The 14,416-nt window shown below is 33.7% G+C and overlaps 1 protein-coding gene across 1 annotated transcript in view; it reads right to left on the bottom strand.

Moving 5' to 3' along the window:
* Positions 1 to 14,416, bottom strand: part of LOC129801114 (calmodulin-binding transcription activator 1) — a 76,775-nt gene that overhangs the window by 5,934 nt on the left and 56,425 nt on the right. Inside the window, exons 13-19 of the mRNA XM_055845878.1 lie at positions 13,966 to 13,998; positions 12,919 to 13,908; positions 8,693 to 9,081; positions 8,101 to 8,601; positions 7,867 to 8,042; positions 4,176 to 4,295; positions 3,114 to 3,181 (exon numbers count right to left, since the gene is read on the bottom strand). Of these exons, the coding sequence (XP_055701853.1) occupies positions 3,114 to 3,181; positions 4,176 to 4,295; positions 7,867 to 8,042; positions 8,101 to 8,601; positions 8,693 to 9,081; positions 12,919 to 13,908; positions 13,966 to 13,998 (2,277 nt within the window). The remainder of the gene's footprint in view (positions 1 to 3,113; positions 3,182 to 4,175; positions 4,296 to 7,866; positions 8,043 to 8,100; positions 8,602 to 8,692; positions 9,082 to 12,918; positions 13,909 to 13,965; positions 13,999 to 14,416) is intronic.

The raw sequence follows: 14,416 nt of genomic DNA, 5'->3' as shown, positions 1-14,416 counted from the left end.
TTGAATTTGTTGTGACGTTTAAAAAAAGAAGAGTACGAAAGAATGAGATAGACATATAAAAAGCGTGTGAGAGAAACAGAGATTCAAATTTCGACTTCATAAAATTTTCCCGACCTAAAAGTTGTGGCAGAGCCATAAAAATGAAATTTGATCAGGAAAAAAATAAAATTTGAGCTGTAACTAAATTTAGAATTTTATGGCTACGGCACATCTTTTAGATAAAGAAAATTTCATTCAGTCGAATTTCGAATCTCTTTCTCACATGTTTTGCATATGACTTTCTCATTCTTTCACATACCAAATTCTATTGAGCTAAATTGAATATGGAGTGATGTTTGAAAGAAGAAGAAGAGTCCGAGAGAATGAGATAGACATATAAAAAGCGTGTGAAAAAGACAGGGATTCAAATTTCGACTTCATAAAATTTTCCCAACCTAAAAGTTGTGCCAGAGTCATAAAAATGAAATTTGATCAGTAAATAAATAAAATTTGAGCTGAATTTAGAACTTTATGGCTCCGGGATATCTTTTAGATCAGGAAAATTTCATGAAGTCGAAATTCGAATCTCTTTCTTTCTCACATGCTTTGCATAAGTCTATCTCATTCGTTCGCACTCCAAATTCGATTGAGCTAAATTGAATTTGGAGTGATGTTTTAAGGAAGAAGAAAAGTGTGAAAAAGTGAGATAGAAATATGCAAAGGCTGTGAGAAAAAAAGGGATCCGAATTCCGACTTCATGAAATTTTTCTGATCTAAAAGGTGTGCCGGAGCCATTAAAAACAATAATATTTTCATATTATGTTTCATATAAAGGTAAATAAAACAACCATCATAGATGTTAATTTATTAACACCATAAATGAGACCGATTTTTCTAAAAATTTAGGTTTTCTTCTGACCAATTTTGGTCAAATTTATATTTTGAGTGACTGATTTAAATTTTTTGCTGGTTAAATTTTATCCTTTATATTTCAAGCACGTCTTTTAGATCAGGAAAATTTCATGAAATCAGAATTCAATCCTTTTCTAAATCGTTTTGCATATCTCTGTCCCATTCTTTTGCACTCAAGATTGGATTGAACTAAATTAAATTTGTTTTGACATCTAAAACAAGAAGAAGAAGACGAAAACGAAAGAGTGACATAAACAAAAATTTGCAGAGAGAAAGTCATGTGAATTTTGATTTCATAAAATTTTCTTGATCTAAAAGATGTTCTGATAGCAAAAAATATTTAAGTTGGTGTCAGAGCCATTACTGACCAATTTTTAATTTTTTCTGAGCAACTTTAACTTTTTGCTGATCACATCTTATTACACACCTTTAAGCGCCGGAACATTTCATAAAATCAAAATCCAATCCCCTTCTTTCTCAAACGTTTTACATATGTCTGGCATATTCTTTCACACTCAAAATTAGATTGTGCTAAATTAAATTTTATTTGACATTCAAAAGAAGAAGAAGAAGAAGAAAACGAAAAAGTGGTATAGACAAGTACAGTAGACTCTTCGATATCCAGCACTTCGATATCCGGGTGACAGCTGCCAAACACTGGCGGTTGATATATTCAAAATTATTTTCACTAAACATGAAGTTTGTCCAGAGTGAATTAAAGTATTATTAACATTGTATCGAAGTTTTTAATACATAATTGTGATAAAAAATGAAACATAAGCACACCATGAAGAAAATTCTCTTTTTCTTTGTCAGACAGAAAATAAATTCACACTGCACAAAATAGAAAAACCGTTGATCATTCAAAAAACCTAAATGTCATTTTGTCCCCCAGTCAGCCGGATATCGAAGAGTCTACTGTAGTTTGACAGAGAAAGATTTTTTTTTGGCTTTCGGGATTTTGACGTTCGAGATTTTGACCGGGACCCGTCGGTTCCAACCTTTGGCACTCTTCTTCTTCTTTTGACCATCACAACAAATTCAATTTAGTTCAAACCAATTTTTGAGTGGAGAAGAATAGAATAGGCTTATGCAAAATGTCCGAGAGATAAAGACAATATGAGTTTTGGTTTATTGAAATTTTCGCAATCTAAAAGCAGTGACAGCAGCTGATCAATTTAAATTTTTTTATGGCTTTGCCACACCTTTTAGATCAGGAAAATTTCGTGTTATCGACATTCATATTCCTTTCTTTATCAAATGTTTTTCATATGTCTATCCCATTCCTTCGGACTCTTCTTCTTCTTTTGAACATCACACCAAATGTAATTTAGTTCAATCGTATTTTGAGTACGAAAAGGATGTTAATTTCGATTTCATCAGGAAAATTTCATAAGATCAAAATTGACATCCCTTTGTTCCTTAAAACTTTTACATGTGTCTATCCTACTCTTTCACACTCTTCTTCTTCTTTTGAACATCACACCAAATGCAATTTAGTTCAATCGTATTTTGAGTACGAAAAGAATGTTAATTTCATATGGTAAGGAACCGACGTAATAATTTTTGACAATAATCCGGTGATCGTCGGATGGGAAATTTCAGCCCGGAATAAAAAACTCTTCTTCCCAAAGCTTTCGATGCCCTACGCACCTTCTTCAGTGGCTACAGGAGCAATTTTGTTACACAAAATTAAATTACAATTATACTTTTTCATCTTTATCTTTTTTACTCACTTCAAAATGTCAGGTTTCTGGGGCTTTGTGTAATAAAATTGCTCCTGTAGCCAGTGAAGAAGGTGCGTAGGGCACCGAAAGCTTTGGGAAGAAGAGTTTTTTATTCCGGGCTGAAATTTCCCATCTGACGATCACCGGATTATTGTCAAAGATCTTAATTTCGATTTTATCAGGAAAATTTCATAAGAACAAAATTCACATCCCTTTCTTCCTTAAAAGTTTTACATGTCTATCCTACTCTGTCACACTCTTCTTCTTTTGAACATCACACCAAATTCAATTTAGCTCAATCAAATTTTGAGTACTAAAAGAATGAGATAGACATATGCAAAACATTTGAGAAAGAAAAGGATGTTAATTTCGATTTCATGAAATTTTCCCGATCTAAAGGGTGTGCCGGAACCATTACTAATCAATTTTGAATTTTTCGCTAACCAAATTTATTTTTTACTGCTCATTTGTTCTTTTTAAATTTTTTGTATTTACCTTAATTCTTTCTGGGATTGCTGCAATTATTTGCTCAGCTAGGGTCAAAACTTTTGCATCAGATTCCCCTAGATACAAGATAAGAAAAAGATTACAATGATACTCAAGTGTTTTAGATAAAAAAAACACACAATTTACACATAATGACTTTAAATACTTGTCAAATATTTAAACATATTTCTCAATGACGTTTAATTACAAAAATTGCGTTTGAGTGACAAAGCAAGAATATATAAGAAGCAAAATTATAAAGTTCTTACAAGAGAGATAGAGAAGGGTGTGTGTTTTAATAAAGCCATAGAGTGATTGGTACACAAGAAATCCATCCAAGATATAATTGCAATAAAATTGTCCTTTGTTACACGGTTACCAATATTATCACAATTTTTTTTTCGCGCATTTTATTGTCCAGATTATTGTTTTTTTTATTTGTTTGTTTTTTTTTGTTCTAGAGCAGCAATGAAACTAATCCAACTTTAGCAATAATTTGCAGAAGCTTTCATACCACATGCATGTCTGAAAGCACAAAATATACAAGCCAATTGTAGCGTGTGGAATAGGATTATCCAAGAGGTAAATTTTACAGTTCATGCTTTAAATAACATGACATTCAAATATTAATTGCATTTACGCACATTATATACATATATGTTATTTTCACGGTCTTTTTTTTTCTTGGACAACTTTACCATTGATTTAACTATCTGAGAAATACATATAATTTACGGATATGTATTCTTATTACTTTATATATAGGAGGAAAAAAAATGTTATTTTACTTGCACATTTATATTAAAAAAGTTAATAATGAAAGTATAAAAGAAAAAGTTACAGAAAAGAAATTTAATATCGGGGCTTTGTTAGCGCGGCATCTATTATTTTTTTTTTAAATTGTTTTTGTTAAAAAATTACAGATTACTTTTTACTGATCATTATCACATAATGCATACTTCTTATTACATTTAATGTACAAAAAAGAAAATAATATCTTTTTTTTAAAAATTAAAAACTAAAAAAATAAAAAATAAATAATACAAAGAAAAAAAATGACAACCTACTGACCTACAACCCCACCCTCTTGACTCATACTATCAATGTCCAGATGACGTTCATCATTTTCATCGTCGTTCTGGACGGTATCCTGCTGTCCCATAGGACTGGAATCACCCGCTGAAATCTCGCCTATAAATTCGCATATTCGTATATCGTTGACACACATCGATAATATGCAAAAGAAATAATTTGGTATTTTCCTTTAAAATCATATGTAAAAAGGCAATAATAAAACATAGTTTTCTTTCAATTAAAAAATATCACAGAAATGTATGAGCAATCACTGTTGCAATGTTTTATTGATAACATGTCTTTAATCTTCTTGTGATAGGCAGTAATATTGTAGCGATAAAGAAAATGGCATTTTACATTTATGTTGTAAATGGCTTTGACACACCTTTTTTGATCAGGAAAATTACATTAAATCAAAATTCACATCTCTCTCCTTCCCAAACGTTTTGCATATGCCCGTCTCTGTCTTCTACCCTCTTCTTCTTCTTCTTCTTTTGAACATCATGCCAATTTCAGTCTATGCCAAACCAATTTTGCCACACGTACACAAAACGTTGTAGAAACAGAGATATTCGAATTTTGATTTCATGAAATTTCCCCGATCCAAAAGCCATGCCTAAAGGCACAAAAAAATTGAAAATAAAATAAAATAAAAAAGTAGTATTTCAGAGAAGAGTTAGAAAGTATAAAAACACTGAAGATATACATATATGTATGTATTTTTTTTATAATGAAACTTTCAATTTAGAGAGTAATCAGTGTATTTAAGCATTCCTTATATTTTGAGCTAGAGTTATATATTTCATAAGAATAAAGCATTGCGGGTAAAAAAGAGATCAAAATCTAAAATTTGATTTGTAAAGAAATTAATAAAATTTCACTTTTTGTGTGTGGATGTGCATGTATGCATTTTTTCAGCAAACATACATAAACAAAATTAAATATTTAACCATATGAGATAGAATAAATTATTGAGAATAAAGCCAATTGTTTGTATTTATAAGACAAAAATTCAAGTTTAAAATATATTTTACATAAAAACAATGCAGAGTAATTTTTTTTGAAAAGAAAATCATAATGTATCTTATCATCAAGGGGTTATCCCAAAACAAATCAATATCAGAATTCTTGGAGTATGATTCTGCAAATGGCTCCGCAGTAATAACCTTTCGAAGAGACAAAGCCAAGCCAAACTTATTCGAAAATCTACCGAAAACCTATAGTAGAAATTCACGCACTGGCCGCTTTGGCGCTGATTGTTCTGAAATTTCGAATTTCGGTAGTCTTGACACTTCAATCGTCAATAACACTGTGTAAACGTTTGCTGCAAAAAGTGAGTTTTCGGTTCCGTTCAGTAACTTTCCGAAGAGACAAAGCCACTCTAAAGCCAAGCCAAACTTATTCGAAAATCTATCGGAAACCTATAGTAGAAATTCACGCACTGGCCGCTGATTGTTCTGTTATTTCGAATTTCGGTATTCACGGCACTTTAATCGTCAAGAATGTCAATAATAGTGTGCAAACGTTTGCTGCAAAAAGTGGATTTTTGTGTAGTTTTGTGGAATTTCAGGATGGCAGAACGTTTAAATTGCAATTTTATTTAAAGAAATGTCCTTTTCATGAACGCACTCAATTTTGTGTAACTCGTCGGTTTAAACTGTTTAAATTTTCGAACTTCCAACGGATTTTTTTTTAGTTAAGTTCTCTTGAAGTCTCTGATATACAGTGCCCGACAAAAGTGACCTAATGTTTTGCAATTCTGTATAAAAAAAATAATATTTCATGATCTAATTCCTATAGCACCTTCAACATTTTCTTTTCTTGAGATCTCTATGATAAAGCTTTAGGGATTTTTGTCAGAAGTGACGTTACGTTAAGTGCAGAAAATCTTGAAATCTTGGTTCTTAGCTAAGACATTTTAAGTTCCATAATTACTTCGCGCCTGAATACGAAATATCGATTTTGGAAATATTTGACGGTTTGAAATTTTTCGGAATACTTAATATCTAGAATACTTTCCAAAGACACAGAAAATTTTCGTTTGCCTCTAGCAGGCGCGAGTTCAATCGTGGGAGTAGTTATGACACTTAGGAATTCCGTATTTTGGCTTTCGGAATTTTAAACCATTCGGAATTTTGGCTTTCGGATTTTAGCTTTCGGGATTTTGGCTTTCGGAACTTTGGCTTAGAATTTTAACCGGAACCTGTAGAATCTTATATCAAAATTTTAGCCTCGGGAAATGATTCCGAATTCTGACGCTTCCGGAAAGGGTATCCTGCGTATCCTGCGCCATTATATTTATTTATCATTACGTCAGTTAAAGTTCTTCTTTGACTCCAAATCACTTCAAACTACCTTAAGTGGGAATCGAGAAATACCGCGTTAACTTGTTCCATTAACAAATCGTCGGTTCCGAAGAAGACTATTGTAAGTCCAAAATGTAAACTTTACAGGAAAGAGGTTTAAATTTTGACAGCTAAAATTTATTTTCATTAATTTCACTGCAATTAATATACTTTCAGCTTTTGAAACTATTTCATCATACTTACGCATTGAATATCTTCTAGTTAATACTACTTTTAAATTAATTATAGCAAAATTGTTGGCAAAAACCTCAATAATTGGGCACGCTGATTTTAAGTTTTTTTCTTGTAACTTTTGCAGGAATATCTTAATAAACATAAAATTTTGTGGGGATATAGATCTAAAAGGTTTCTGCATCCAATGATACTATCTTTTTATATGGTCTTCTTCGGAACCGACGAAATTTTTTAAACTTGGTTAACCCCTTGGTTACACTCATAACGTAGACCTTATAACAAAAAATTTAAAAAAAAACCATTTCTTTAGGTATTTCTATATATTTTTTTAAATAGTTTAAACTAATTCCCCGTCAATCCGAAACTTTCCTTCCCAAAAAAAAAACATTAGTACAGAGGTGTGCAAGAACCGTTTGAAATCGAACAAACGTCAAAAGAAACTTGTTCGTCAATGGTTAAAACCAGGGGGGTGTCATTAGCTCTGAAAAATGCGACCGATTTTAGTGTAAATTTTTTCCTGTTTTCGTACACATTTCACGAGATATCTCCAAAACTACGTAGGTCGCCAATTTGGGGTTTTCGGTTGCCTCTTCGCTATTAAATTAGCTTTTATTTTGTATAAGTATTTTTTGCTAATTCATTCCACAATGACAAAAAATAGCTAATAATTTTGAAAATTTTTTCGGCACGCTAGAAACATATGGGAAACATGGGAAATGTCATGCCCATGGTCAAAACGCTACTTGAACAAACTTATTTTGACGTTTATTCGGTTTCAACGGTTTTTGCACACCTCTGCTTTAGTAATATTCAATATTTCACACGATCTACAAAGGAAAACTTTTACTGAATGCTTCAATAGTTCAAAAACGCTAGTCAAGGAGCAGCAGCTAAAATTCCCTTTAAAAAATCAACAGAAATAAGAAATTCTTAGTAAATGTTCATGTATTAAAATGTAATTTAAAAAAAATCTAAATATTTTTCTTAAAAAGAAATTTGTTGTGGCATTCGCTCATCAAAAATTAAAAAAAAATAAATAAATAAATAAAGGAAAATGTATATGAAAAGTTTGTATGTCGTAATTTTTGTAATGTAGTAGTAATTTCCTCAAGGAACTTTGAATATTGAATGAAAACCAGAAAACTTACATAGGGCAAAGTCCATTTTGCGCAGTGGTGATAACAAATTGTGGGATGATAGTGTCATGCTACTTCCTTCCATGGATGTCTCAATGGAGAGTGAGGAATTGTCTGGGACATCGAATGATCCATAGGATTGAGAGGCACTGGAAATTGGAAGTGACATGCTTCTGTCCAATCTAGAACTAGATTTTCCTATTTAGCAGATGCAAAAATTTAATTTTATTGAAACTTTCCACTAACCTGAGTGGTTTTTGTGGCTCTCGTGCACATTTTCCAAAACTCCTGAAGCTATTCTTCAAATCAATCCCAATACCACTGTCAACGGATGGTCTTTTTGCAAATTTTAGGATTGGCGAACTGCTACTGGATACTGCAACTGGACGCAAGAATACTCCATCGTGACTTCGATTCTCATTCCCATTCTTAATCTCACTGTCACTCTTGGACATTGTCTCGGAACCAGAGTCACTGATTTGATCGTAATTTGGCGAATTCTGTCGTTTCTTCACATCAAAATCCAAACGGGATGAGGATGCTGAAGATTCAGGTGACAATGTTGCTTTATCATTGCACAACTTATCACCAAATTCATGCTTAAAGCCATCATTGGGAGTGGTGTTGAATGATTGGGAAAATGTATCAAAATCTGAACTTTTCAAACTCTTCACCGATGCATTGGAAAACTTTCCATTCATCCGGTCAATCTCGAGCCGTTCCAGAACGCTCGTTAAATTTACAAACCTACAAATTATTTTTTTTTAAGTATGTTATATAGAGATAATATTCTTACGAAACTATAACCGATTTGGATTATTTAAAACCCCATACACACCCATTAGATTTAGCTAAGTCCAGAGCTGACATTTGAAAGCGATTCTTGAGATTAATTGCATTGTGATTCCAGTGATAGAGCATAATTGCAGTATCATTGTGACCACGAGCACAAGCCCACATCAAAGGTGTGAATCCTTCATCATCCTGCCTCAGTGCATCAATTTCAGCTTCTAAAATAATACTAGAATTTTCTTCTCGCCATGTAAGCATGGTGAGAACGAGTTTGGAGTATCCTAGAGCAGAAGCCAAATGCAGCAGAGTCATATTCTTGTGACCAATGTGCCAACCAAACAGATTATCATTCCATGTCCTCAGAGACAGAGATTGACAGTAGTTTACCAATCGTTCTTCAAAATTTGGTTGTTTCAAGAGAACAGAATCATCCGGCTGTGAAATTTAAGTTTGAATTTAATAATTGGATTTTATTGATTTTATCTTTTTATTTGTATTATCGCACACACTGAATAAAACTATTTTGAAACTCTAAATTTTCTAGAAAAAAATATCATGGTGTTGTCCGTTTCTCCGTACGGGTCCCCGTCAAAATCCCGAACGCCAAAATCCCGAATTCTTAAAAGTGTCACAGCGATTCTGGAGGCAAAGGGAAATCTTCTGTGTTTTAGGAAATTATTCTAAACATTTTCCTCCGTATAATTTCATCCCTTCAGAAGTTTGAATTTTGACTTTCAGGATTTTGGCCTTTTCGGGATTTTGGCGTTCGGGATTTTGGCTTTCGGAATTTTGGCTTTCGGGATTTTGGCTGCCACCGCTCTGCGCTCCGTACACAGAAAAGGATATTTCGTAAATTGTTCGTAAACGTTTGTAGTTTTTTCACAAACATTGTTCGTAACATGATCACATGACGAGCATTTTTCGTTCTCCTACAAACATTTGCTCGCAAATGTTCGGAAACACGTACAAAATGTTCGTAAAATTTTGTCATTTCTTCGTAAATTTGTGCCAGATGAACAAAAATGTACGAACATTTGTAAAAGAACAAAATATGCTCGTTCAGTAATCATAGTGCGAAAAGAACTTGGCAAAAAGTACAAACTTTTACAAACCTTTTAGAACTTAGGGTAAAGTGGTACAAGTTGGACAGTGGTACAAGTTGGACAATGGTACAATTTGGACAGGGCTTTTTGTCTTGATAAATTTAGTACTTCATTTTTATTTGTATATTTTTAATGCTTTAGTTTTATGATTTGGTTCCTTGTGCTTAAAAACAAATTTTGTACTGTATTTATCAAGAAAAAAGCCATGTCCAACTTGTACCGGCGAATTGTCCAACTTGTAACACTTATTATTATTAATCGTATCGAGATATATTCATTACAAAGGTAATCATTTTTACAATGTCCATATCCCGTGTTAGAAGAACCTGCTAGTCCGTTTGTAGACTCGCCCAGGAGCGCCTTCCCCGTATTGTGGATGCTTCTTCTATGCTCCCGGAATTGTTGGGCGTAGGCGGTGCATTATATTACGTTATTAACATATGAAAATTGTCTAAATTAGACATTCAGATCTTTGCACCGGGCGGGACTCGAACTCACAACAGTAAGTCGAGCCAGGGAATCGATCCGCCCAAGAGCCAACGGTCTTGCCTATTGCGCCACTGATTCCCCACTTGTAACACTAATTCCAAATTATACACTTTACCCTATACGATTTAGGAGAATTTCGTAAGACTCTAGTAAGAATTTACATACATTCACGAACAATTTTATGAATGTATTTCTTCAGGGAAAAAAATACTTTGTAAAATTGTTCGTAAATGTTAGTAAATTTCTTTTAGGGACTTACGAAATGCTCGTAAATCGTATAACCCACTAAAAAGTTCGTAAAAGTTTGTATTTTTTAAACAAACATTGTTGGTAGCCTGATCTCTTGACAAGTATTTTTTGTTCTTTTCTTCCTTATTTTTTCTTCTTTTTGTCTGAAGCCGGCCTTAGGCTTGATGGGCCCCTGGTTTTCCAGGTACTACAGAGGAACACTTGGATCATTATAGCTCCGGCACACCTTTTAGATCGGGAAAAATTCATAAAGTCAAAATTCACATCCCTTTCTTTCTTTAAAGCTTTGCATGTCTATTCTACTCTTTCATCTTCTTCTTCTTTGTCTTTTGAACATCAGACCAAATTAAATTTAGTTCAATCGAATTTCGGATCGAATGAGATAGACTTATCTAAATCTTTTGAGAGAAAACGGGACGCGAATTTTGATTTAATGAAATTATACTGAGCTAAAAGGTGTGCCAGAGCCATTAGGATAAACATTGGAAAGTCGGCCAACGCGAAATGTTGGACAAACAAATTTGGAAGCTTGGATTCTGATAAATATAGCTACAATATAGTAATTATACAATCCTAGAGTATTTTGAAAATAATTTATTTGGTTTTTTTTGGTCAACATTTAAAGGAATTGTCAAACTTAAAAATTAAACTGTCCGATATTCCGCGCTGTCCGACTTTACAAATTTTAACCATGTACAAAAATGACAAAAATTGGTTTTTCGGTTATATTTTTGGCAAATTACAGGGAATTCCGCTTTCAATGAAATTTTCCTGACAGAAAAAACATGGCGAATTTACTACAGTGACTTGAGTTTTATGCTCCCAGTGGAAAAAGGCGCAAGTGGAAGGGATCGAAAATTGTCCTTCGGAGCCGAATGTTTAGATTTTTTGCGTCTTTCAGGTAAAAGTCTACGAAGATTGCATAGCCAGGAACCGAAACAGCACCACATTATTTTTCGTATAATTCTGCAGGTAAATCCCAACATTAGTTTTAAGCTATTCTAGGCGATTTTAAGTGGTTTTAAGCTTGTTGGAAAGGTCTGGGAATTTCTAGTAATGGCCTCTACATATTGGGAGCAATTTTTGTCCAAAATTGCTTTTTTGAAGGAAATTCCCTGCAGCGTTGTAGGGGGAAACGTCAAATTTCTGTCAAAAACGCAATTTTTGACGAAAATTGTTCCCAATGTGTAGACGCCTTAAGACTAAACCGACTCCGATCGGTTCTGAACCGGCAATGATCCTAATTTTTTATCATGAAATCCATTTAAGGTAAAGTACCCTCAAGTCGACCGGAATTCGACAGGTAGAGTTACTTATCCAATTTATTTATATTTGCACTAATATTTGGCGTATGATCTAACATTAATAGGTCAATTATTCCATAAATAAATATGAATTAGTGACAATTTTATAGAGATCGATCATCAAACAGTCAAAAATTGGCCCATCGGTCGAGTCGAGGAACCGGTCGACTTGAGAGCACTTTACATTACTCTTGAGCCATTTTGTGAGATTTTCTGAATGATTTATCAACTACTTTTTTTTGCTCTGGAGGTTAGACATCAACGCTAAGGCGGCGGTAGACGCTGAAAACTACACAGGATCTCATTAAAACGAGACTGTTGTGGACAGAACGCCATCTGACGGAAATTTTATGAATTAATATTTTTTGGCATTGTAATTTAGGCCCTTCCGACATTCTGTCTTTTCAATTTGTGACTTTAATGGCGAGACACGCGTGACGACGACGACTCTGGAAATTTGGTTATTTTCTCAAGTAAGTTGTGAAAATGGTGTAAAATTATGTTATCTATTGAATATAAGAAGGTATTTCTTTTCTTTGCGATACGCTAATTAAATAGAGACAAACGGATTTAATGGATATTAGGTGATATCCAGAACTAGATTGAAGTCTTATTAGGTAAAGACAAAGACGATTTATTTAGCAATTAGGACGACTTTTAATGAATTTACTTATTAGCTCTACTAGATCTACTCGGGAATTAGCCGTGTCTCGCCGGCTGTAAGACGACAACAAAATAAAAGCATTTACAAAAAAATACAGTCCACTCGATTTGACGAAGACTCCAACAGAGACCGTACTATTTTTTGAGGTGTAGCATCTAAACAACTAGTTTAAGTATTTCGCAAGGGATAGGACACCCTACCATCCTTTTCATTTAGATTTTTAGATTAGAGATTAGATTACAGTGGTAGCGGTTCCTAGCGGAACCGCTGCATCCAGGCCTCCTTTTGGGCCCATTATGCATCCCTGATTAAATTAATTCCTGTTAAGGGCAAGATGGTTCAAGCCAGCCCGTTTTTCGGACAAACTTCAATCTTGATTTTATTTAGAATTACTTCTATTTTAGAGATATTTTATTCAGTGTGTGGAGGTGAATTTTAAGATAAAAATAAAGTGATATCGTACCAATTCTTTAAGACTACTTTTAATGTGCATCTTAGTATCTAAAGCCTCGAGACGATGCAGTAAGTTAAATTTGTATAGACCGTCATTAGTTCCTTCACACAGAACATCAACTTTTGGTTGTGATTTGTACTCAAATATCACTGAATTTGATATAACATAGCCTTCGCATGCCACTTGCAATGTTACATAGCCAACATCGTGTGCTGGACAGAAGCAGCGAAGAACACCACTCTGGACAATTGTCGTGGGTACGGGAAATGAATCAAAGAGCACGGTGTATGAGCAATTAACATTCCATGGGCCCGTGATAAGAATTTTAACACCACCATCTGGATATGCCCATTCTGGACTGTAGTCAGTGATGTCAAATAATTCAGCATTGCTGGAATTCTTTGTCTCATGCACATTTGCCACCAACTTATCACAGTTTATTGAAGCTGAATCAATTGCCGAATCGGCCAGATTATTCTTTCCATCGAGTTCCAAGTCAGGAAATTCTACAAGCATGTCAAAAGCATCCAAATTCACAAAGACATCATCATCGTGGACAGATGGTGTATTACCCACGCAAACATTATCCATAAAATCCATTGGATTGATATCACTATTCATCGTTTCGTCAGTATTGTGATTGGACAGTGGCATATTGGCACTTAGAGTCTTTTGTATATCCTCTTGTGATAGATCCAGTGTCTCATTGAAATAAGACAGTGATTCACTATCTTTCGATGTATTTTCTGATTTCTTATCAGATTTCCCGGCAAGACCGCTGGAACTACTGTTGTTCATTGATTGATTTTTAGCATTGCTCATGGAAGAACCCTGAACATCGTCTTTTGGTGCCATGGGATTTGTCAGTAATTTTTGACACACCATTTCAGATTTTATTATCTGCTCCTTATCAGACTTCCCCTTCATAAATTGTGTTTGGCACACAAGCGGTTGCTGCTGACCATTTAAAATCAGTAAGCTCCCATTGGGATTTTGGATCTGAAAGCAAGGTTTTGTCTCAAAAAAATGCCCAGACATTTTTCCATCAGCCCTTACTTGGGATAAATTGAGAACCAATGGCGGTGTCCACTGGTAAAAAAAGGTGGATCATTTTGATTCATTCGCGATCCTTTTGGTGAATCAAATATGATCCATCATTTCAAATGGTTCCTTTTGATCCTTTGATGAAAGATCATTTTGATCAATTGCAAATGTATCAAAATTCGATACTTTAAAAGGTTCACTTTAATGAACTTTTCAAATGGATCACCGAGTGATATATTGAAATGAATCAATTGTTAATTTCAATTGTATTACTGTTCAATCTGAACTCTTCTACTAAAAAAAACTTGTGGTGCTGTGAAATATTTTAGACAATTATTGTCTATACTAATTTAAATTTATTTATTATTCCTCAACATGAAATGAAAATTTTTTATAGGTTATATAGTTTTACTTACTTTTTATATAGTTTAACTGTTTTATAGTTATATAGGTTAGGAAGAAT

Source organism: Phlebotomus papatasi, chromosome 2 (genome assembly GCF_024763615.1).
Source record: "Phlebotomus papatasi isolate M1 chromosome 2, Ppap_2.1, whole genome shotgun sequence".
Taxonomy (NCBI): Eukaryota; Metazoa; Arthropoda; class Insecta; order Diptera; family Psychodidae; genus Phlebotomus; species Phlebotomus papatasi.
The sequence above is the reverse complement of the archived record's forward strand: the minus strand, read 5'-3'. Positions and strand labels throughout refer to the sequence as shown.